The following is a 26296-nucleotide window of genomic DNA, read 5'->3' on the forward strand; positions in this document are numbered from 1 at the left end:
CTAATTGGGTTAAGAGGTTTGTAAGGCTAAAAGCATTTGGGTTTGTCAGTTCACAAGTGCAATAACAACAATAATGTGGCAAACAACAAACAATGAACAAACTTTATTAAACTACAAAATTAATTCTGCAGTTTAATATATGCAATCTATTTTCTCTTTACTCAATTACCGAATGACTGATTTAAAATAATGTAATTAAATAATTGTATTAAATGAATTAAAATAATACATTTAGAATGATTAATCAAACTGTACATTCTACTGACAACTATACTCATTAGGTATTGTAGTGGCTACCTTTCACAGTTTTTATGATTTGAAATTAAAATAGTCAATCGGTGGCTTTTCAACTATATAACTTAAAGTTTCCCGACCTGATACCGTTTTTAATTCTTGCATATTGGACTTGGATTTTAAACATTAGACTAGACCAGTGTCTGTATGGCATGACTTGTTGCATAAATAGTTTCTCTCTGATTTCTTAGAGGAGCAGTTGGCACTGAAGTCCCTCACCTCTACTCTTGCAAAGAACTCTTCCTGCTCTTCTTCATACTCTACGACTCAAAGCTGCCAATCTACCTTAATCCCAAGTCCACCTGTTGAGAGGCTCACAACATCTTCTCTGACCAGACCAAGCCATCCAATCTTTCACATCCCAAGCCAGCCCATACAATTTCCCTTAAACTTAACAGAGTCTCACCTTTCCCAAATTCCTGACATCCCATCCCATTCTACTAATCAGCCTATCACTACCACTGCACCAACTGTGCTCTCAACCCACAACAACACTCACTCACCCATGGCTTCTCCAAAGTTAGGCGTGTCGGCAACCACAACCTCTTCATCCTCCTCCACTGCTGCTTCTCTCTGTGTGCCTCCACATCCTGGAAGCCCTAATTCTGTGCCTCAGGGTCCCCCAAGTCCAGTTACACCATCTTCTAGCCCAAGCACAGTCCCTTCAGCCCCAGCATGTGCACCTGTCAGTATTGCTTTCATCTTGGAGGAGCTACGTGTGCTGCAGCAGAGGCAAATCCATCAGATGCAGATGACTGAGGAAATCTGTAGGCAAGTGTTGAGACTGGGAGGAGGATCTTGTGAAGTGGATTCAAAGCCATTCATACTACCATCTCTGCCACAGCTCTGTTTAAAAGGTTCTGATAACAACCCCAGACCCTCCCGACCAAAGTCATCACCTCCCCCTACCTCTGTGGCTCCTCTTTTGGCCTGTTTCTCATCCTTGCTACCCCCTCAGACCACCTCTAAGTCCCCTAAACATGCCCACCCTCTCTTGAATGTCTTACGTCCCCATAAGGCACAGTATGACGGTGGAGTAGTTACTTCAGCAAACTTCACCAATCATACAAGTGCTGCCACATCCTCATCAATGTCCACACCTGCTGCCTCAAACTATCCACTCGCACTTTCCCTTGGCCTATCATCACAAAAATCATCTCACACCACAGGAGCCAGTGGAAACAGTAGTCTTGCCTTCCCAAACCAATCTCTACCAGCAGCTGCTGTCCCTACTGCCTCCTCACAGGATCCAAAACTCTCTGCTCAAGGAGGTACGTCTGTCTTATCATCGGGGCGTATGCATCATGCATGCCGATTTTGTCGGAAACTCTTCAGCAGTGATTCCTCCCTGCAAATACACTTGCGTTCACACACAGGGGAGCGTCCTTACCAGTGCCCTGTATGTTTCAGTCGATTCACCACACGAGGGAACCTCAAGGTTCACTTCTTGCGCCATCGTGAGCAAAACCCTGAACTTTCTTTTTCGTTGTTTCCCTGTTCGCTTTTTGCATCTGTAACTGGGGGATCAATGGGAGGATCAGCACAAACTCAAACTAGCACCTCCACCAATGCAAATGCTATTCAGAAGCATCAGAAACAGCAAGAGGATGATCTGTGTGGTGACAATCTTGAGGGCACTACTGCCTCAACACGTGGCACAACCTCATCTCTGCCTCCTAGTATTGATTTGGCTCTGCTGACCACTGCACACTCTCTCCTTCAGCTCAACCGGGCTGCTGCTGCGGCTGCTGCAGCCTCTACATCTACTACCTCCTCAATAACATCCTCATCATCATCCTCTCTGGCCTCCACCCTTCTTTCAGCTCCTGCCTCATCCACCTCCTCCATTGCTGGGCTATATAAAGGAGTGAAACAGCAGCGCTTTGATGAGAACACCCCACCTATACCTACTCTGCTGCCCCAATCTGCCTACTCGCAGCTTGCCAACTTACCCAAAATCTTCTTCCCAACATCTTCAACTCACCATCTTCCAGGCCATGGGTTTCTCAGGCAGACAACTCCAGCCGGATCATTCCTGCCATCCCCGCAACAACATATCACGTTCCCATTCTCAGCTTCCTCCACTGCCCCTTCTATCTCGACCCCAACCTCTGACACATCAAAGCTGCAGAGACTGGTGGAAAAGTTAGAGAAAGAACCACATAGTCAGTCACACTGGGTTTCATCCATTGGGGAGACCTCTACCAGCAGCCATAGTGTAGCAGGTGCATTAAGCTATAGCAGCAGTGGTTTAATGAGCACAAGCACATTCAGTACAAATGTGGTTACCTCACTTCCATCATCTACAATGCAAATACCATCATCCCTCTTCAGCAAGGAGTCACCTTACCTGGGACTTATGAACTCTGCTGGGACACTTGCCCCAAATCAGTGTAGTGTGTGCCTGCGGGTGTTAAGCTGCCCAAGAGCGTTGCGTTTGCATCAGGCTACTCATTTAGGTGAGCGACCCTTCCCCTGCAAGCTATGTGGTCGTTCCTTCTCAACTAAAGGAAGCCTTCGAGCACACCTTGCCACCCATCGAGCCCGCCCACCAAACAGTCGTGCCCAGAATTCTTGCCCCTTATGCCAACGGAAATTTACCAATGCCCTTGTGCTGCAACATCATATCCGCATGCATTTAGGAGGACAGCTACCACCAGAGGACATGCCTGATACTTCAACAGAATGTGATACTTTGTCCCATTCCCAGTCTATTGAGCACTCTGCTTCAGAGATAAGCCCTAGCACTATGGATGTTCAGTTACTACATGCTGATCTACAAACCGTTTCAGATTCTAGACATACTGAATCCCTTGCTGTCAGCACTGCTCCCACGGTATGCCCCGTAACCTCCAGCCTACCTGCTTCACTTAGCTCAGGTCGTATTCCACCCTTCGACCTAAGCCCGGATCCCTCCATGAATCCAACCCCCCTTTCACCACCAACATTCCGACCTGACCCCCCTGAGCTCTCTCTCAGTGTACCTTCTCCAGTAGAATCTGAAGCCTTGCTCATCCCTCCTGCCACCCAGTCAGCATCAGCAACAACTGGTCCTTCTGCCACTAATGAACTATCTTTTGAACTTTCCAGCAATACTGCCTCCTTGGAAGACCAAAAGATTTCAGATGCTCTAATGAAAGCCAGTCCACAAAGAGATGACTGTGAACTCAGTGAAAATACATCTCTCTCACCTATTTCTTGCTCTGGATCCAGATCAAATCTGGAGGATCTTCTTGGTATGCAAGCTCATAATGCATCCAGGGTTCCTCGGCCACATCAAACATCAACACCACCTTCTCTTCTTGGGCTGAGATCTGGGAGTGTGTCTTCTCATACAGTATGCCTAGAGGAGCCTGACCAAAGCCTTGTCCAAACATCCAAATCAATCCCCCAAGAATTCCGTAAGGAAGAAAAGACGGAAGATAAAATGCATAAAACACCAAAGAATGGTCAAAGGGCAACTCCAGATTTGAGTATTAATGCAGATATGGTGTCAGACACTGTAGAGAAGAGAAGTGAGGATGCAGGTGAGACAGAGGAGCCTGACATACATGTGCAGAAGATCATAAAGGAAACTCACTCTAGTTCAACTGCGAAGGATAAAGTGGACCATAAAGATACAGGAACTGAAATGGACAAAACAGAATCAACTGTATGTATATCACTGACTCCCAGTCTTCCACCTCCCATGCCAGAGAAAAAAATCTACCACTGTTCTGAATGTGGAAAAGAGTATGCAAGTCGCAGTGGACTCAAGGTGAGTGGCCTTTTGAATTCATTAAGCTAATCAATTATTGTCATCCAATGTGAATATACAGTTGAACATGGTACAATGTCTTTTTGCACTTTGAGAGATGCAAGAAAATAAAATAACATCTCTTACTATAACTTCCAGGGACATATGAAGCACCATGGAGGAGTTGTCAAGGCACCTCGAACCCCTGCAAGGACCAAGGGCCCAGAGAAAGCGTCGCATCATGAGCGGTCACAAACTCACCACCTTGCAACCTTCCTGCCACCAGGGCATCAATGAGTTTCTTAAAGCAAGCCCTCCGAAAACATCAGCAAGCATCAGAGCGCTCTCCACCAAACACTGGTAAAGAAACCAGAGACAAAGTGTTGAGATCAATCTAATAGCTGACAAGAAAAACTTATAAAGGATAATTATGGACCATGATTCTAGACCGTTCACCAAAAGAAAAACACACACACACACACACACACACACACACACACACACACACACACACACACACACACACACACACACACACACACACACACACACACACACACACACACACACACACACACACACACACACACACACACACACACACACACACACACACACACACACACACACACACACACACACTGTACACACAGTAATCACATAGAGGGTCTTGTCTTGGTTTAAAAAATGTTTCTTTTATATTAAAATACATACATTGTGTATTTTAATATATGTAATAATGTCTAAATATATCTTATAGTACTTCCTTCAATATTATGTGATGTTCTTTTTGATGAATGTAAATTATTTTGTCTGTGCAAGGTTGTCATGATGGTTTTGTTTACTCTTCCAAAGTTAAGATTGCAAAATTTAAAAAGACAATTGACTGTTCCCTCAATAAAAGTTACTGTATTGATGTACTATTTCTTTATTAAAGGATGGTAAAATTTGGAGGGAGTCAATTGATAAAATTATAAATTGATAATTTAAAATGCACTAAATACAGATTCTAAGAACGTTTTTATTTGGTCAAAGATCTCGTTATTTGTCAATACCTTGTTCCATTATGTTTTGAGGGCAGTCATGCACAAAGTGGACAATATTATCAACATTTGGCCAACAATTCAAACTCTTATCAATTTTCTTAATAAGCTCAAATGTTAGAAGAGATATCCATCTCAAAATGCTTAGCACAGACAGTACAGCTGGAGCCCAGAGGAAATGCATGTAAAAATGTTTTCCTAGATCCAACCAAGTGTGAACCAGTTCAAGCTGATATGTAAAACACCTCATAGAATTTACATTAGATAAATTCACATGACATATTCTTTACTTGTACTAAATCACCAGGCTTTTACTTTTAAAAGTTGAAAAGCACCAAAACCCCAAACTGTAAATATGACCTGTCAACCTATGTCCATTGTGTCCATGTTTGTCCTGTCCAGCTGTACAGTACTAGACAAAATACTGCTCTTAACACCAACTAGACTAAAGAGTCGGGAGAGATTGTTTAAAATGCCTGTATGTTAGTCAGTGTAAACTCTTGTTACTTTAATATTGTCAGTGTAGCTATTGAAAAAGGTAGAATTTGACTGATTCTGAGATGAACCACTATCTAGCTTAAAGATAACCCTTCCTATATTTCTTGGTGAAAATGTTTGTTTCTATGGTGATGTTTGTTCTTTGTCTGGATACTTTTACATGTATCTTCCATAGAAATGAATTGGGTGTATGAGTCTGACTGTGAGTTGTAATTTCATGGTAAAGATAAAAAATAAAAATGGAAATAAAAATCAGTGTATACATGACAAGAACCAGAATATGCCATTCTTTTAATTGCGCACACTTTTTTTTTTTGTATAAATCTCATTGACAGTGATGTTACTCTTCCCTGGTGGTCTGAGGGAAACTGTTTTCTTCACATACAGGCATCCCTAATCCGCTCACTCCCTAACACAATCAAACTCCTCTGCACTGCTTCTGTGTGTGCCACATCAAGCGCAGTGAGGGAGAAACTGGAGGAAGCGTTGACAATCTGTCTGAGCACTGGCCTCTAATCTCTTGCACCATGACAACCATGCAGAGGCACATAAGGAAGACAGGGGGGAAAGTGTATAGTCTATGTGTTTGTGTGCAGGGGTATGTGTATATTGCTGTGATGTATGGGTTTTAAAAGTGAGTACTAAAACTGAATGAAAGAAAGAAAAGAAAAAGGCTACAGAATTACAGTTACAATCGCAAAGTGGGTCATGTGTCTAAGCTCACTATTCGTAAACTTCACAAAGCTGGACTTTATGGCCGTAGTGGCATTTGAAAAAAATGTGCCTGTCTCCAAGGCCAACGCACCGAGTCACAAAATATGGCATACTAAGCAAACTTGAGCAATGGAAAAACTTATATGGCTTAATAAACCATATTTTACTTTGTGAATGGATTTACTATAAGATAAAGTCAAGGGCGACTTCACCATGTATGTATGTGTAGAACACAAGATAATTGATAATGATACACTGATAATTGCACATACATATTCGTAAAACAACTTAAAGTTTCAGAAACACCAGGATGGGTTCAAAACGCACCTCATGTCTTCTGAATTCAACATACCATGGCAATTTAACTTTTTTTTATAGAAGTACATTTTCACCTCTATCTTTACACAAATTGTTCAGGGCAGACCAGCAATAATGACTGAAGCTATTCTAAAAGTAAAAGGTAGGCTCCTGAGTCTTGATATGAAATATATTTATATTTTCTCTTTATCAATATACGCAACATGTAATGTCAGAATCCCACCAGTGGGTGGCAGTGTTAAACCTTAGCTGTATAAATGGAAAGGTTTATAATGTGCATCAGTTGACAACGGAAAGGCTGTTAAATCATAAAATAACGGACTGTGTACATTTGTCAAGTTAAAGAGCCTGTATAAAATACACCATTGCTAACCTAATTAAAATGCTCCCGATCCAAAAAATGTAATAGAAAAATAATAATACTCTAATCACATTTCTGTAAACCTGAGTCAAAAGAAATAGACAGGGAATTTCCAATGACTTCCACACACACACTCATATTTAATTCTATGACTGTCACAATAACACAAACAATGACATAAAAAGATAAATTAGATTAAAGCAATGCCCTGGCATTATGCACATATTTTTCCATTCAATCAGGTGAAATGAATCATTTTGCCATGCTTGTTTGCTTTAAAAAAAGTTTTGACCAGTCATTCAAATACCACAAAACACCAAACGAATGTAAGCAAACCATGAATTAAAATTGCAAACGCTAAACAATAGGCTAGTAATGTGGCAGATGAAGTATTTTCTCTGTCCACAAGGTCGAGCCAACCAAAGCGGTTGAAGATCATCAGCAAGGCCATTAAGTTCGAGCAGTGGAAGGGAGCGGGATGGGCTAATGTTAAGGAGGCAGGGCTTTGGCTTTTCAGGATCAGTTTTTTGGCAACACCTATCGAGCGACCACGTCTACAGCCCCGAGAAGGGGGCTGCTGTGCATATGAAACCGAGGATTTGAACCAACTACGCAATGAAAGAGAAATAAGACAAGATATATTTACCAAGGATACATTTACACTGCGTTCTCTCCATGCAATATTTCGGCGCGTAGTGCATAAAACAATATGAATTTAGGACTATAGAGTTGCAGTCAATGCGATGCAATAGTAATCTACAGCAGTAATTGTTTACATTTCATAAACTTCAGTATTCTCCCGTTCCCCTGGAGAAATTCACGAGTTCTCGTCGTTTTCGTAGCCTACCACAAAAGTGGTAGTTGTTATTTTTTATTTTATTTTTTAAAGCGTGGTTATGTTTTGACAGTTACAAAGAGCAGCCAAACTTTATTAAGAGTAATAAACGTGTTTTCAACAAAAGGACTCATCGACTGAAGAATGATTTGGAGCGGGTTAACGGAGCTCCTGCTCCTAATATTTGTGTGCGCGCAGAGATCGTCTTCAAAACAAGATATGAAACCTGAGGTGAGTATCCTGCATTATTAATAGAGAAAATTAACACTGATAACATCCAGATCAATTGTGGGGTGGCAGATGTTTTACCTTGTCTAATACTAGACTATTGTTGAAATCCATATAGATAAAATAGTCTACTAAAAGTCAAAAGGCAACACGGTAACACTTTACAAGAAGGTTCGTTAGTTAACAGCATTAGTTAACATGAACTAATAATGAACTGAACTTATAAATCATTGATTTATTTTTGTTAATGTTCATAGAAACATTTACTAATGCATTATTAAAATCTTGTTAACATTTGTTAATGCACTGTTAACTAACATGAACTAACCATGAACAGCTGTATTTTTATTAAATAAAGTTCACAAAGATTAACTAATGCTGAACAAAGGTGTTGTTCATGGTTAACTAATGCATTAACTAATGTTAACTAATACAACTAATACCGGCAACACTTTTTAAACAAACATACCACTAAAGACAATAGCTACAATACAACACTATTGCCTAATACATTAAAGCACACGTGTGACCTTATTGAAGTATGTCAATGCTTGGCATGAAAACAGATTGTATGATATGAGACTCGTTAATTTAATTGAGATTCAAATTTAATACTCAATAATATGAGATTTAAAGTCTTAATTGTGTGAATTTCACAATAGCTGTCAAGAACATATGGGGGTCATATTTCACCACAAAATCAGGAAATACAAAATTATATTTGGCACAAAGAAAATGAAACTTTTTTTTTGCATTGTGGCATTAACCATTTTTATCTCCGATTTTAATTTCAGAAGCACAAAAAATCTCATTCTCATTAAAGATTTGTATATATTCATGTGTGTGTGTATGCATTATGCCGAGGTCTTATTTCTCTTCTTATCTTTAATTTACGCTGCTTCTTAAAATTAATAATAAAAAGATTTCATTGCCATCATTTTGAGAATCTTATGAGAATCATCCTTTCAAAATACACATCCAGACATTTAAGAGGGAACATGCTCAAGTGTCATCAAAATAATGTCATGATGCAAAACAACTCGATAGTCCTAAAATAGGCTTCATAAAATATGTGACATGTTTTCAAGAGATTTACCCAATTAAACATTTGAAATGGAAAAGTTTTATAGACCCCTTTAAAACACTATAATTTCCTTTTTGACTGAATGAAAACCAGAAAGGATTATATTATGGATGTTATTAACTGAAATCAAATCTTTATATGGGAAAGCCTTTATCAGCTGACAGTCAGTAGCATTATTCAGTCACAGATGTTAAACATCAAAGCAAACACTTCGAAAATAGAGTGGAGGATTCTGAATTAAGGTAAAAAAAGAGACCACAGAAATTGAAAGATGCTGAGGATGCAAAACAGAATGACCAATTACCACAAGAAAACAGGAAGAAAAGTCCTGACTGCAATGTTGTGGTCAGAGGGTGGATGGATATGCTGAGGATGAGTTTGCAGGGGAAGTTTTTTTCTGCTCCTATAAGCTGCGGCATATAATGGATGACATCTGTCCTTAGTTATGGTCAAAAATGAGAGGAGGGGTTTAGACATGGCAGAAAACTGCATATGGACTCTTTTCTTCCTCTCTTTCGCCACTTTGGCTAACAGGAAGTTATCCCAATCCTGCAGGAAGTTTTCCTGATTCCTTAAGGATATCCTTATGCTATAGACTCATCCACATCTGTGGTTTTAAACAATATTAGTGTCTATATCCACCTCCCTTTGTTGTGAAAGTCAGACTATGGTTATATATTCCCACACTAACCATGACATGCTATTTTTGTGATGCACTTCTCGTCATTGACAGCAATGGACAGGTCATGGATAAGTCACCTGATGAGTGCTACTACATTTATTAAGAACTTCCAAGGAGATTTGCATCTACTTTATTGGGATGTGTATTCGGCCACAAATGGCTAGTCACATCCTTTATAGGACAGAACCAGAGGAAATAGCCTGGGGATTTTCCGTACAGCCTTGACCACATGGCTTTGGAACAGATGTGAGATGATGCCAACAGTTAGTGATGTTGTGTCAAAGTGTAAGGAAGGAAGTGGGATGTGGAAGGGGGTGGCATGTTACAGAAAAGAGACACAAAGAGATCGGGAAAAAAACCGGGATTGATCTTTTCAGGCAGGAAATGTGGAGGGGTGTGAATGATGCAAGTCTGCATAAAGAATAGAAGTTATTGTAGGATGAAAAGTGATGTCATTTCAGAAACGATAGAATAACAGAGAATTCAAAGGCTGAATTGGACTACAAATTGTCCAGTTCCTGTGTCGCTTCAGGCCAAACAACCCACAGACTATTGCAGTAAGAAAAAGTCTTGGAAAGATAATTCCCAACTGCCTTTACTATATATCCAAGATACTCTAATGTTCCTATTATGATTTCCATTTAAAAATATTATTTTTCCTGTCATCAAACAGCCAAGTGCCCCAGGTGTAAAAATTTGACCATTTGATATTTAAAATACATTGTCTGGAAAGATGATTATAAGAGCATCCAATCACCAGATTCATGAAAAAATTTAATAATTGAAAATAAAATTAGGATGCATTCTTCCTCACAGAACCACCGAGGAATAGAATTCATTGAAATACAGGGATTAAGGAGCATCACAGTGCATCGTGATAGATAAACTTCTCTGTAAAACTTGTGTTAGTGTAAACTCCAATGATATTAGCCATTTCTTTTTTTAGGATCTCTCTGTTGATGTTACATCGTTGATACATTTAGCCAGCTGTTGAGGTTCATTAGCGTAACCTGAGCAGCTGAACTGCATTTTTATGATTTGGCTTCATTGGATTTGGATTCACCACACGCTCACCCAGATTCTGTGTTATTCCATTGGCCCAGAGTAAATGGAAGTTGTGACTCATTTTCCCTTAAAATTGCATGTCTTTCTCTCAAGTCTCCCTGATTTTACAGTGCATCTGTGCGCAAACACAAAATGGTGCCTATTGCTCATTTTAGAAAACGTAGCGCATGCTGTCAGTGTCGTACCTCATAAAACGTTTCTGAATTTTCAGGCATTTTCAGGTACGTGCCAAGCAAAAATGAAGGTTGACTGAAATTATTTAATACAATTTGCAAGCTATGACTACAAGCAGGGCTGTTTCTGTGTTTTCCATTGCATTTGGAAGTGATTTATTACACCCACCTGAAACCACCCTTACTCTTTATAATAAAAATATAGGAATTAGTCATTGAAATAAGTCTGGATGGCTATGACAAGATCACCTCATTGAAGATTAGAACAGAATTCTAAATTTGAATGAGACACAAGGGACGTCACAGTTATTTCAAATGATAAAACATTCGCTATTTTGGATACTTACAGGTACAAACCCAACATAGATCTTTGCAAATGTAAGTATTCCCCAGTGCTTGGTCTTGATTCTTAGTATGATGACATAATCATAGACCGGTCATCTTGTGAAGCTGGCACCACCACTTTAGCATACCACAGAAGGCAAGGATGGCACAGCCAGTAATTCATGCGGATCTTATGAGTCCAAATTGTATTTATAACTTTAGGGAAGAATGAGTTAACTTTCCTGTGAAAATTTAAAGATTCCTCTGTGAGGAAGACAGCAGGGACTTGCCGGAATGGGTTTGAGTTCCAATTTCGAACTTGTTTTTGAGAGATGCTTGTAAGAAATGTTGTGCAACCGCAAAGACATCACACACGACGTTTGTCTTGTTTCAGTTCATTACGCGCAACTTTCATCCATCACAATCGCAGCCATCCCCCCACCAATCCATATCCCATTAACAGTCTTCTTTCCCTCATATGGATATAACACACTGAAGCTTTGTTTGTGCTGTGGAGGACTGAGAGTGACTCACAGACAGCCAAAGAAACTGAACTATTCACTGTCTAATGATAGAAAGAAATGGAGAAGCATTGCGAGGAAGTTATATACGGGAAAAGACACTGAGACAAAAAATTAGACTGCAGGAAGGAAGTAAATAGATTATTCACTGTCTAATGATAGAAAAAAATGGAGAAGCATTGCGAGGAAGTTATATACGAGAAAAGATACTGAGACAAAAAATAAGAAGGAAGTAAATAGATTAATAAGAATAGAGGAATAAAGTATGAGAAAACAGCAAGAAAATTTCCAGGATTACATCAACTTGGAATACATGCTCTGAAGCATCTGACTGTGGACGTAATCACATCTGCAGCCAAAACACACACTCAAAAACACATTCAGCCAGAGAGAACCATAATAGACATAAAACATGCTGATCATGCTGAGGAACCTCTTTCTGTTGACACTTTACTCACAAAGACCACACAAGCTACGACAGCCAAATCATGTGATCCACATGTTTTTCTCTATATGAGCTACAGCTGAACAAGGGTGTAGTGAGGCCCCATAGGGTGTGTCTACATTGTTGCCCTTCATTCCTGCAGTAGTGTGTGAGAGAGAGAGAGAGAGAGAGAGAGAGAGAGAGAGAGAGAGAGAGAGAGTGAGTGAGTGAGTGGTAGAGGAGGTAGGGAAAGGGGGATTACGGGATAAGGGCTCTGTCTCTGAGGTTTCAATGGTATTAACCAGAAATTCCCATGGAAATTACTGGCTGACAGTTTGGTTTAACTGGAGACAGTATCTCGTCTCCCTGAGGGAGTCACAGACAGATAACATTTCAGCTTTCATTATCTCATCTATCATCCTATATTGCTACAAACAGAAATGCATTTGTGTCGTCGCTGACTCAGTTTCAAGACAGAGATAATGCAGCTTCTTTCTTGTGCCTCAAAGGAAAGCAAGTTCATAAATCAGCCTAGACACACACTTGGATATATAGATTTGTTTAGAAGTATTTCTTTGAATAGAGGTCCTGTTACAGAGCTTTTGTTACATGAATTGTGGTAAGGAACCTTGCCCAATCCCTTGGGTTGGAGGAGTTACACTCCTACCAACTCCAAGTTCTTGTTCTGTCAACTCAATTTCCAGTTCACACTCACCAACGCTATTTATTCAAGGCATAGTAAATATCAACTGCTAAATATGCTGTATATACCATATATTCTCTATGCAAAAAGAAAATAATTTTCTTAATCAGTATTTTGTCTGGTTGTCCAGTAAATAAACATCCTTAAAATATTTAATTGAGAATCAAAATTGCATAAAGTAATAGTATAGAATAATAATTAGAATATATCTTGAATTTAGTTTAAGCTATTACAAATAGTTTTTTTTCTTGTTTTATAATGAATCTAGCAAAATTTTGTTGAATGGGGTAAGAGATGGGGTAAGAGGAATAAAATCAAGATAAACACTGCTGTTCAAAAGTTTGGGGTCGCAATCCTTTTTTTTATATATGGTCTCTTATGCACACCACGACTGCATTTGTTTGATCAAAAACTATTACAACTTAAAAGAACGTTTTTCTGTTTTAATATATTTTAAATTATATGATGGCAAAGCTACATTTTCAGCAGCATTATTCCAGTCTTCAGTGTCACATGATCCTTCAGAAATCATTTTAATATTCTGATTTGAAGCTCAAGAACCATGTATCTACCATATATATAATCAATATTGAAAAAGTTGTGCTGCTTTATATTTTTGTCTAAACAGTGATACACTTTTTTAGTATTCTTAGATGAAAAAGTTCAAAATAACAGCATTTATCGTAAAAGTCTTTACCATCACTTTTGATCAACTTCCTGACCCCCAAAATTAACTTTTGAATGGTAGTGTGTTCATTAAAAACAAGACAAAATAAGAATCAAGAAATCAGGACACTTTAGCAAGCAACTGAATTGAATGATGTAGTCTTACAACAGATCTGCATGTCAGTATGTCCTCATGCATCTCAACATCACTTAAGGAAAACCTCACTTAAATATCTATTCATAAAGTTGTAAAATAAAGTTCGGTAATTAATATTTTTGTCTCTCTTTCTGTCCCGTTTTAGGTATGGCTACAGCAATATGGTTATTTGCCACCCGGGGATCTCCGCACACATACGGCCCGCTCTCCTCACTCCGTCTCCTCTGCCATTGCAGCCATGCAGAGATTCTATGGCCTGAAAATCACTGGCAACATGGATCCCACTACTCTAGAGTAAGTGAGCTGCCCACATGTTGGACGAGACAGCAACAATATATTGTAGTGTAATTAGTGCTGCGATGTCCAGGGTTGAATTTCTTTTAAATATATATATATATATATATATATATATATATATATATTTTGTTCCTGACAAAGAATGGGTCTAGATGATACATTATTTCCTCCATGGGACCCGTCTCGCATTTTCTGAACACCTGTGGCTAGTTCAGGAGATTCAAGAGCTTATTGATATCTCTGTGGAATTATTTTGGCCCATCAGTTATGAGGTTGTTAGTCATGGAAGCAGAGAATGGAAAACTAGAGCATTGTGTCAGCAATCCTCCACTGGTGTGCAATGAGGCATGGAAGATGTAGAATATATGAGGACAGAAATTAACGACCCCAAAATCACTGAAATTAAATATGTTGTGCGGTGGATGATCTAATGTATTGGACTGTGATCGCCAGGGCAATGAAGAGGCCCCGCTGTGGCGTCCCAGACAAATTTGGAGCTGAACTGAAAAGCAACCTGAGAAAGAAGCGCTACGCAATCCAGGGACTGAAATGGGATAAAAATGAGCTCACATTTTGGTAAGAGACAACCTTAACTCTATTCTGCTGGATCAATAAAGGAGAAATGCATTTTAGGTGCAAAACTCTCGTCCAAACCATTACCAATTAATTGAGGTTTGCTGTCATAAACGTTTAGATATGGCTGTGGCTATGCTTTAGTAAATACGCACCACACTTATGGAAAAGTCATCTTTGGCCTTACTATACGATTCTGCTCCACTGCAGCCAGGGCCAAAATTCCTGTGTGACTTGTCTGTAATGTAAATCATTTTCTCTCCCTCTTTCTTTTCTATATTCCTCTTTTTTCCTATGGCCTACTTTTCTCTGATTGCCTCTCCAATCCACCCTTTCTTATCTATTTCTCAGCATACAGAACTATACACCAAAAGTTGGGGAATACGAGACATTTGAGGCCATCAGAAAAGCCTTCAAAGTGTGGGAAAGCATTACCCCTTTGCGATTCCGAGAGATCTCTTACAGTGACATCAGAGACAAGGTTGAAGACTTTGCCGACATCATGCTCTTCTTCGCTGATGGTTTTCATGGAGACGCCAGTCCGTTTGACGGTGAAGGAGGCTTCTTGGCCCATGCTTACTTCCCAGGCAATGGCATAGGTGGAGACACGCACTTCGATGCAGCAGAACCTTGGACCATCGGCAACCGTGACCTGTTGGGTAAGGAGCACCACCGCCAGAAGTTAGGGAATACTCTAGACTTCCCAGGGTTCTCACTTGTTTGTGTCAGTATTGATGGTGGTTCTTGTTTAGACATGCACAAATTAGTTCATATAATCTTAAACCAGCTGGGTTTGGATATTTGTGTAAGAAAGAGTAAGGCAAGTCCAAGCAAGTGTTGTGTTTGTGCACACTTTAATTGAATTGAGTTGAATCAACCTCACCTTTTCATGAGAATGTTTGGAACGTCTCTATTTGAAAAGCTTTATTAATTCTTTGATGTTTCCCTGCGGTGGAATGAATGTCTAAAAACAAGTTCTGAAAGAAAAAGAATACCACCTCTCAGCAGTCATTCTGTGCTATCTATTCTTAGCATCTCAAAATTGTTGTTTTTAATGTGCACTACGCAATTATACAGAACACTACTTAAGGTTATTCAAATTTATCCTGTGCTGACATGGTTATTGCTTACTTTCATTCAGGTAATGATGTGTTCCTGGTGGCTGTTCATGAACTGGGTCACGCCCTGGGAATGGAACATTCAAATGACCCCTCCGCCATCATGGCTCCTTTCTACCAGTGGATGGACACTGACAACTTTAAGCTTCCTGACGATGACCGTAAAGGGATTCAGCAGCTTTACGGTAAAACAGTCAATATCATCATAACTTTAAAGGGTTAGTTCACCCAAAAATGAAAATTCTATCATTAATTACTAGGGTTGGGCATCGTTTTGATTTGAACGATTCTGATTCCGATTCCGATTCTTAGTTTCGATTACGGTTCTTTTCGATTCTCGATTCCGATTCTTTGAGGGGTGGAGTCACAACATGTCACAGGCTCATTTCACAGAGGAAAATTGTATTTTGATTCAATAATGAGTTTTAGTTTTGGGACTTTCTCCGCTGGCATTTTCACTTGCTTTGCTGCAAAGGTGAATGGAGTTCCACACCGAGTCCCGGTTTAACAATAGCATTAACAGCAGTCATTAAGGACTGCTACTAGCGTGGGCAATTTGCGTATAGCTACATTTATCTACGAGGGGGAAAAATAATTTCAGTAACGTTGTTGTTCACCACAATTCGCATTTTGGTCAAGGGGTTTACACTACAATCACTTACCTGATTATGATGAGGTGGGATAATGTTAGTTCACCCTGAAATGAAAATAAAGCCATCTTTTACTCACCCAGCTGTTGTTCAAATGCGCGTGTTCCAGTGTGTGCGCACTCCAAGCCGCAGTAGCCTCGTGCAATATTGTCATGACAACCGGTACACAATATTCACTTAAGGAGGTTATATTATTAGTATTATTTCTTATCATATACGTTATAGAAAAGACGAGAATCGCGTTTTTTTCTATTGAGCTTGATTTCTCAAAATGGTGCGCGCGCGCGCGTGTGTGTGTGTGTGTGTGTGTGTGTGTGTGTGCTTATCGTGGGTGCAATGACAACAGTGCGAGTTATTATAGTAGGCATGAGCGCCGGCGGCTGCTGACGGCTCATAGTGTAACGTTACACAGAGGAGCGCGCTCAGAATAACGGCCGAGCTCAGTGTTTTGACTGAATAATACGGTTTCTTTCTCGCAAAACCTAGTGTGCCCACTGAACACTTTCCATATGGCGCGCGTCTCCCTGTATCGTTGCGTGATACATTTGTTTACTTTTTGTAATGTTTTAGCTGATCGCCATTCACTGCCATAATAGGAAGGAGCGCGTGCAGGAACAGTATTATAAATGTCATAGGACATAGGGCAATGGGACAACATCAGGGTAAGTAAAAGAAGGCTTTATTTTCATTTCAGGGTGAACTATCCCGTTAATAACGTTGGTTAGCGCAGGGTTGCCCGAGGGACAGACCTGCGCAGCAAACACGCTACACTCGTTAATTTATAGCTACACCACATATGTGTAGTGCATCCTCCCGTGCAAGAAATAAGTTTGTCATGTGTTGCACTGTGCCGACCCAGGTTTTTTTTTTTTTAGTGAAATAAAGCCACACTTTTGAGCGCCGCTTACCGTGCTCCATGGCTGCAACAGAACAAACGGGCGCGGCAAGCACTTCCGAAAACTTGCGCGTTTGGAACCGATGATCGGAATCGAAAACAAAATTTCTAAACGATTCCAATGGCATCGTTATTTTTTAAACGGTTCCAAGTTGGAACCGGTTCTCGATGCCCAACCCTATTAATTACTTACCCTCATGTCGTTTGACACTCATAAGACCTCCGTTCATCTTCGGAACACAAATTTTAGTTGAAATCCGATGGCTCAGAAAGGCTTCCATTGGCTTAATGGTCTTTACACTCTCAAGACCCATGAAAGGTACTAAAGACGTTGTTACAAAGTCCATCTCACTACAGTGCAGGTTCTACAATAACTTTATGAAGTGACGAGGATAGTTTTTGTGCGCAAACAAAAACCTAAATAACGACTTATATAGTGATGACCGATTTCAAAACACAGCATCATGAAGCCCGAAGCGGTTTGAATCGCCAAAGTAACGTGATTTCTGCAGTTTGACACCCGATCCGAATCATGATTCGACTCGCTGATTCATAATGCTTCGAAGCTTCATGATGCTGTGTTTTGAAATCGGTCATCACTATATAAGTCGTTATTTAGGGTTTTTTTCACGCACAAAAACTATTCTCGTCGCTTCATAAAGTTATTGTAGAACCACTGTAGTGAGATGGACTTTGTAATGACGTCTTTAGTACCTTTTATGAGTCTTGAGAGTGTAAAGTGCATTGTGCCAATGGAGGCCTTTCTGAGCCATCGGATTTCAACTAAAATATCTTCATTTGTGTTCCGAAGATGAACGGAGGTCTTACGGGTGTCGAACGACATGAGGGTAAGTAATTAACGACAGAATTTTCATTTTTGGGTGAACTAACCCTTTAATTGTTAAACCACACCCTAGTTCTGTTCAAGTCAGGGTTATCATCATTAACTAAGACTAAAACTATTAAATATAGTGAATATTCGTTAAAAAACATAAGCTAAATGTAAATTAGAAATGTTGCCTTGGCAATTAACTGAAATGAGTTTCAGGGTATGTTTACAAGACAATAATGTACTAAAACTGGAAAAGTTTTTCCTTTGCGTTTTTCGCGTACATACGGCAACGTTGTCAAAACGATCACACGGATCCGCGAAAACAATTAAAAACACAGTATTATGCATGTCAGACTAGTAGTTGCCGATGTCACTCTGTAAAGAAACACTACACGCCTATAGACTGAACACGTAATATGCATGCGCATGACGTCACCGGTTTCACAAATTTGCATTTTTGTAGTTTTTAGAAGTTTGTGTTTTCAGTCCCCCAAAACGCTGTTGTGATGTAAATGAATGGCCAAAACACAAAACTAAAACCACAACGGAAATAAAAATACACTGGTTTAATGGTATAGATTGTTACTCCTGCTGAGTTACACTGAAAATGTTTTACAAACAAACGTAGGTGGCTATATTACAAGTTACCAACACAAAGTAGCTACCTATATATAGCTGTTTAAGAGGGCAATATCTATATAAATCATCTGACACTATCATACCATTTAATTATTCAATCAGATCATTTATCTGGTACAAAACCAAACTAAATTAGCATTAGAAAATTATGCTGCTTTGCTATCCAAAGCAAAATTAGGAAAAAAAACTAAACGAATATATGTAAATGCAAACAAGCTAATTAAGCTTTAAATAGAACATTATACAATATATAAAACTAATGAAATCTAAATAACAGTGGGAAATATAGTGATGAACAGCAGCATTTTACTAAATGTTTCGGTTTTATCGATGACCTAATTCACTAAACTGAAATTTTGCACTCTGCAGGACTAAACACGGGACACCCACGACCACCTGTCACCCCTCAGACCCCCCACCACACTCCATATCCCACACCATACAGGCCCGGAGGACCTTCCTTTGGTCCTGACATCTGCGAGGGCCATTTTGACACCATTGGCATTTTCAGAGGAGAAATGTTTGTGTTTCAGGTACAAAGAGAATATTTGTGTGAGTATTGAGTTGGAGATCATGTAGTATGTGTGTTCATCACAATTCCTGTACCTGTGTTTTAGGATAAGTGGTTCTGGCGCATTCGTAATAATCGGGTTATGGAAAATTACCCCATGCCAATTGGACATTTCTGGAGAGGTCTGCCTACAACTGTCGATGCTGCCTTTGAAAGAGAAGATGGGAAATTTGTCTTCTTTAGAGGTACTAGTAGTCTTCTATCACATGATTTCAACAGGGAATTTTGCTTTAAACTTTGGATTGAATAGGCTTGCTTATTGCTCCAGAAGTAATATATTTGGTCATCTGTGGCTTGCAGGGGACAAGCATTGGGTGTTCACTGAGTCGAACTTGGAGTCAGGTTATCCGAAGACTCTGAGAGAAATGGGTAGTGGTCTTCCAAAGGACAAAATAGACGCAGCCCTCCTCTACACGCCTACTGGCAACACCTACTTCTTCAGAGGAAACAAGTCAGTAGCTTTCATCTCCCATAATATAAGCCATGAGCACAAAGGGAGCTTAGATCTGAAACCCTTTCTTATCTTCAATCAGATATTATCGTTACAATGAAGACACGCAGTCAGTGGATCCAGATTACCCCAAACCTATCAGTAAATGGCAAGGCGTTCCAGACAACATAAAGGCTGCCTTCATGAGTCGAGATCAAAGTAAGTCCTTTGCCGCCTTCTGCTTCAGCCTATGCGCTTGAACTGTTTCAGCTTTCACTTCACAAAAAAGTCAATTTAAAAAGATTTATAAGCTGCCTTCTTATTCTGACATGGTTGTTCTTTGTCAATTCTGTACCTTAGTATATTGTCAATCAGACATAAGCACACAGGATTCTGCAATCACCCAAGAAACGTAACCTCCTATATGTCCTGAAAATACACAGCACAGTTCCAGTGGTTCTAAGCAATTTGTCTGTCCACACAGAAAATAAAAACACTGCGTAATATAACCAATCAGATATTTTCTGTTCACTCAGATTTTAATGTTACAAAAGATTTTTATTTCAAATAAATGCTGTTCTTTTGAATTTTTTTATTTATCTACAAATCCTGAAAAAACTGTTGTGCAGCTAAATATTTTTGTGGAAACATTGACAATAATAAGAAATTGTTCTTGAGCACCAAATCAGCATATTGAAGTTTGTTCTGTGCCTGTCCTTTGTCATTTACTGCCTCCCATTCCTTCCTCTTACCCAATATTTTCATGCCTCTCTCCACTGTCCTGTTTTATACAAGAAAAAAAACTTAAAGGGATAGCTTACCCAAAAAAATTTAAATTAGCCCATTATATTTACTCACCCTCAAGCCATCCTTGGTGAATATGACATTCTTCTTTCAGTCGAATACAATCGGAGTTATATTAAAAAATGTCCTGGCTCTTCCAAGCATTATAATAGCAGTAGGGTATAAAGTGGCCTTCTGAAGCAAAGCGATGCGCTTGTGTGAGAAAAATATCCATATTTAAAACTTTACAAACTGTAATCTCTAACTTACGCTTACTGTTGTACGCGTGTTAACAAGAAACTGGCGTTCCAGTGTATGACGTAGGACGCAGGCGTAGCGCAAGTTCCGGGGATGAATGCAGAGGATAGAGCAAAACAAAACTTGGTTCTCACGAGAACTAGCATATTCACACCGGAGCATCCTACGTCATACGCTGGAACGCCAAATTTCTCGTGAATGCGCATACAACAGTTAGCCGAAGTTAGAGATTACAGTTTGTAAAGTTTTAAATATGGATATTTTTCTTACATAAGCGCATCACTTTGCTTCAGAAAGCCTTTATTAACACCTAGGATGACTTGAAGGTGAGTAAATCATGGGCTAATTTTCATTTTTGGGTGAACTATCCCTTTAATTACTGTAGTTTTATTGAAAAAGTCAGGATGTATTGTCTGGCTATCACCAGACCAAGCTCAATTTAAGATTGAACATTGGTCTGGGGAGTCTGCTATGTATTTTCTACTGCACAAGAGGTGATAAACGAGCATAAATTAAATGACTCTGTACGCAATTGGATAGTCCTTCAACCAAACACCCCACAAGAGGCGTGATAAACGAGCATAATTCAAATGACTCTGTACGCAATTGGATAGTCCTTCAACCAATCACCCCACAAGAGGCGTGATAAACGAGCATAATTCAAATGACTCTGTATGCAATTGGATAGTCCTTCAACCAATCAGACCACAAGAGGCGTGATCAACAGGCAACGACCAATCGCTTCTCTATCCGTCATCGTGTTAAACCCACCAATAGCACGCCAGGTGGATAAGCCAGTCTGTGATTGGTTCCCGCATAAGTGTAAGAGAAGCAGTAGAAATGAATGTACAGGTTTCCAGGGCGAAATCAAATCGCCGGCAGGTCAGGCTGGGTTTACCCAGTCTACAGGATGTAGGCTTTAGGCCAAAGATCCCTACTATTGGACAGTTCTGACATTTTCTCTCTTAAATTCACAGGTTATACCTACTTCTACAAAGCCAATAAGTACTGGAAGTTTAACAACCAGTTATTAAGAGTGGAGCCTGGATACCCCAAGTCTGCACTTAAAGATTGGATGGGCTGCCCTAATGAGGACTCCAATACGGGTGGCGGTGGTGGAGGAAGTGACCGTGATCGTGAGCGTGAAAGGGAACGTGAGCGGGAGCGTGAAAGGGAACGGGAGCGTGAACGTGGCCGCACACACGAAGAAGACAAGAATGAGGAAGAGGGCAAAAAGGAGGAGACAGAGGTGATCATAATCGAGGTTGAAGACGCACCCAGCAGTGGAGGAGGAGCAGCTGCCGTTGTGGTGCCACTTATGTTGCTGGTCTGCGTGATTCTTACGCTCGGAGCCCTTCTCTTCTTCCGCAGGTACGGCACACCGAGACGCTTGCTCTACTGCCAACGCTCCCTATTGGACAAGGTTTAAACGTTTAAGAAGGGATAATGGAAGAAAGGGAATGGGGAGGAGAGGAGAGAATTGAGAATATGGAAGAAGGGGACTTGCTAGCAAAGCAAGAACAAAATGAGAAAAACAAGTCTAAAAAAAAAAAAATGGTTTTGGTCAAAAATGGACCCTTTGTTGTTTACTTTAGAAATGATGCCACTCAGACAAATCTCTGCATTTTTATATTTTGTAATTAGTGGTCTTGAATGTTTTGCTTTCACACCTGTGCCGAGCTCTTCCTGAACGCTGTTCAAAGGCATAAGGTACTTGTTTTTCCCCCCCGTGTCACTTTCACTTCATCTCTCCCCTCTGCTCTCAATGTCTTTCTCTTCTTTCCCTTCTGGTGTAGAACATGACGCCAGCTCATCGCTGTTTGTTTAGCCTTTTGTAAATGTCATTTTAAAGTTGTGATTGTTGTTGTATGTCTGACTCATTGTGAATTCTTACCCACTGTTGAAAACAGCGTTTGTCCCAATCAGAAGACTATGTACTTATCTCAGGTTGCAGCCGATGCTCATCACATTTTGCATTCCGTGCAACCATAGCAACAAAAAAGTACCACTGACAGGTACAACCATGGTTTTTGGATGCCATGGTAAAAGGTCCTCACAATGATGGAAACCCTGGAAAAATCTTAAAATATCATTAGGAAAAATGTAAATCTAGTTTTACATTTTTTTTAAATGTTATAAAATATAGTCAGAAATTTTTTTAATCCTTCCAGGATGCATGAACTAGAAAAGTCAGTCAAAAAGTGCTGTAGTACCATGGTATTTTCTGTAGTACCATATAAATACCATAGTGCATGAATAAAGTAATCATTCCGTACCACGGTATTATCATCTCTGAACCACGGGACCACCATAGTACTTTTGAAGGGCACCAGATATTATGAAACATTATCTGCATTGGCTCATGAAAGCTAATTCTTTTAACTAAACCAACACAGGGTATGTTCCCGCCCCATGTAACTCCCAACTCAGGTTAAGAATCCAAAGTCATGTGCCATTCCAAAGATAATTGATACTTATCCCACTAACAATGCCTGCAAAGCTGTGCTGTCTGTCTGTGTCCTTCAGTAGTATGGCTTTATATTGTACTGTATTTTAAATAATTACCATTATTGATAATGATGATGTCATTATCATTATGATTATTACTATTGTTATTGTTCTCCATGTCAAGAATGTGTTTTTTTTTTATTTTAACAATTGTCATTAAAAATGTCCTGCTGGACAGGCAATAATGTATGTCTTATGAAGTGGCCTTAATTTGGGGGAAAGTGAAGGGGTGGGTTTGTATTTTTGAAATGAAATAAATTTTAAAATATGAAAATGACATTTTCACTGCTTGTGTTTACAATTCTTGATAACTTGTGGTGCTTTTTTTAAATTGGAATTTTAAAGTTGGATTAAAAAAACAATAATGATAATAATATTTAAATGATGGTGATCATTATCTAAAATTAAATTGTGCTTGTTTTTAAAACCTTTTTTATGTTTAAGTCAAAATAAAATATTTTGTAAGTTTTCTTTGCTGTCAGATTTTCCTTTTTTTGACTTTCTGTCGACCAAACATTTTAAAACTGTCATAGTCATACCTGAACGGCTAACCCAAAAATGAAAATTCTGTAATTCCAAATCTGTATGACTTTCTTTACTCTTTGAAACACAAAAGAAGATATTTCGAGAAATGTCCCAATGTTTTTTTTTCCTTATAATGGAAGTCAATGGTCATTCTTCAGAATGTCGTCTGCAGAACAAAGAGAGTCAAACACTTGAATCAACATAAAAAAAATTTTTTGGGGTGAACTATCCCTTTAACATGTTTGTTTAGCCCAGTGTTTCCCAACCGGGGGGCCGTGTAAAAGTCCTTCAAATTATAATTTCTTTTTTTCCCAATTTTTTTAAAATAATTCTCTCTTTGTAAACTTTGTTCAATGCTTGCGTGTGCTGTCGTATGTTCGAATATGACCAGTCATTTTCGCCGTCATCACCCGGGTGTAGTGCCAGAAGACGCGAATGAGAAGTCACGCGCGTTGTGAGAAAATGTGTCTCTGTGCACTCATCCGAAAGCGCGCACACGTCTCAAAGCGCGCAAATATTAAGTTCTCTAATAAGTATTACTTTTTGTGTGAGTTTGCCCGTTCAAGAGCATGTCAGCATGTCAACATGTCCATCTTGATGAGTATTCTAGCAGACATAGTCTGTATATGCCTTAAGTAAACTTTATACAGTCGAGAAAGACGACGCATATCCGAGCATTAGGTCTTAAAGGGGCAGTAGCCTTTACTGCTGTCTGTTTAATGTCAAACAACAAAAGACAAGAGGCGTTTCTCAATGTCGAGGAAGGATCCTCGGAAGCCAGAATTCCGAGGATGCTACGTCCTCGACATCCGTCGAAGGACTGTTCCAATGTCGAGGATCCTCGGAATTTCAACCAAGGTCTGAGTCCTTCGTTCGAAAAATATGCCATATACAGGAAAGGATGCATGCGAGTAGACTTCGCGCTCTTCATGCTCTCAAATCTCCCACAATCCTATGCACGCAGCTTTGCTATCTTGTTAAAAAAATACAAAATATCGGACGTTGGCGGAATCGGAGCGTTAACGGGGCAATATGATTTCAAGTGTAAGTATTTACGTTACCAAACATTTGTTATAACCGTAGTAAATATAAGTAAAGTTTAACGTTTAAATGCCAGTACAAATTACTACCGTATTGATGTTATACAAATTACGTTATTGATGGCTAACCGACCTTTTCACTGACTTAATGACGTGCACTTGCTAGCCTGTTCCATTTACGTGTTCTCCGAATGCTAAAGAGGAGCCTCGCCTAGCCTCTGAAGGAAGTGACTTGGAAGGACCATTCCTGCAGAGGAAGTATCCTTGACATTGAGAAACAGCTAAGGACACCACTCGCTCCTCTTGATTGAATAGCTTTTGTACGTTTAAAAATGATTAATCTTTAATTTATACAGTCAAATATGCAATTTCTGTACCTGAAAACTAATGTTAGACGTACCTGAAAAACATAGTTTATTTTATTAGTAGGCCTATCTTTGCTCAAAAGTATTTATTTGTGCTGCTGCTTGTATTTAAATTATTTCTTCTTATTATTTGCTTTATTTTTATTTGACAGTAGTCATTTTTTCACTGAACATAGCAAATACTGAACCGTACCGAAACGGTGAACCTAAAACCGTGATACAAACCGAACCGTGAGCAATCTGTACCATCACAACCCTAGCGTAACGTATGCGAGGGGGTGCCACAAAATGGAGAACATTTTCAAAGGGTGCCATGACTGAAAAAAGGTTGGGAAACATTGGTTTAGCCCACTCGCTCTCCTGAATAACAGCGAGGGGAAAGGACATGCATCTCTGTGTCCTAATCTCCAGCTGCTCCTCTTAACCTGTATCCGAGTCCAAGATTTCTTGCCTTCCTTAGCCATATTTTCCGAACTGCTCTTTACCTCCCTGTAAGAAGCATATCTCGCATTAGCGCATCTGATTTTGCTCCTGAAGTTAAGACCACAGAGTAAGACAAACATCCTGCACTTTCACACAAATTTTGGTGCCCCCACATAAGCTTATTTCTTTTGCATAGAACTGCCTTTTTTTCTTGTCATTTCAGTCCATACTTCTTTCTCCTCCCTTTTGTTGGCACTCGGAAACACTTGGCCATATAAATGGGACGGAAAAAGCAGGCTAGGTCCAAGGATTAAGTGAAACCAGGAATGATTATAATTCTGCAAACCCTTTTGGCACTGTTCGCAAGGAAACATATCTCTGTTATAATGCGAGCGTGTGCGTCTTTGAGAATAATTACACTTCCAGATACTGATAGAGGACCAATCTCACATGTAAGTGAGAGATGACACTCAATGTATGGTGTTGGTATCCATTTTAGTGAAGGCAGCCGAATGTATTTGCAGTTTGGAATAAGCGTCTGGAGATGGATAATGTTTTGGCAC

The 26296-nt window shown here is 39.6% G+C and overlaps 2 protein-coding genes across 2 annotated transcripts; both read left to right on the forward strand.

The window, feature by feature from the left end:
- Window positions 1-493: 493 nt before the first annotated feature.
- On the forward strand, window positions 494-5833 carry sall2 (spalt-like transcription factor 2). Its single transcript, XM_079818763.1, has 2 exons — window positions 494-4051; window positions 4190-5833. The coding sequence occupies exons 1-2, from the start codon at window positions 800-802 to the stop codon at window positions 4325-4327; spliced, it is 3390 nt and encodes a 1129-aa protein (XP_079674889.1). The 5' UTR covers window positions 494-799; the 3' UTR covers window positions 4328-5833.
- A 1554-nt stretch (window positions 5834-7387) lies between these two features.
- On the forward strand, window positions 7388-23657 carry mmp14b (matrix metallopeptidase 14b (membrane-inserted)). Its single transcript, XM_079818773.1, has 10 exons — window positions 7388-8030; window positions 13972-14120; window positions 14577-14699; window positions 15048-15355; window positions 15838-15999; window positions 19200-19363; window positions 19448-19586; window positions 19702-19852; window positions 19935-20050; window positions 21850-23657. Exons 1-10 carry the CDS (start codon window positions 7944-7946, stop codon window positions 22299-22301), a joined length of 1851 nt encoding a protein of 616 aa, XP_079674899.1. The 5' UTR covers window positions 7388-7943; the 3' UTR covers window positions 22302-23657.
- Window positions 23658-26296: the final 2639 nt, after the last annotated feature.

The sequence above is a fragment of the Gobio gobio genome (assembly GCF_949357685.1).
Source record: "Gobio gobio genome assembly, chromosome: 6".
In the NCBI taxonomy this organism is placed as follows: Eukaryota; Metazoa; Chordata; class Actinopteri; order Cypriniformes; family Gobionidae; genus Gobio; species Gobio gobio.

What these genes read in the sequence shown, in the direction of transcription:
- sall2 (XM_079818763.1), top strand. Translation starts at nt 800, where the DNA reads ATGGCTTCTCCAAAGTTAGGCGTGTCGGCAACCACAACCTCTTCATCC. An exon ending in CAAGTCGCAGTGGACTCAAG is followed by an intron (nt 4,052 to 4,189) that starts GTGAGTGGCCTT and finishes TATAACTTCCAG; the next exon opens with GGACATATGAAGCACCATGG.
- mmp14b (XM_079818773.1), top strand. Translation starts at nt 7,944, where the DNA reads ATGATTTGGAGCGGGTTAACGGAGCTCCTGCTCCTAATATTTGTGTGC. An exon ending in ATGGATCCCACTACTCTAGA is followed by an intron (nt 14,121 to 14,576) that starts GTAAGTGAGCTG and finishes TGTGATCGCCAG; the next exon opens with GGCAATGAAGAGGCCCCGCT. An exon ending in CTTCATGAGTCGAGATCAAA is followed by an intron (nt 20,051 to 21,849) that starts GTAAGTCCTTTG and finishes TTAAATTCACAG; the next exon opens with GTTATACCTACTTCTACAAA.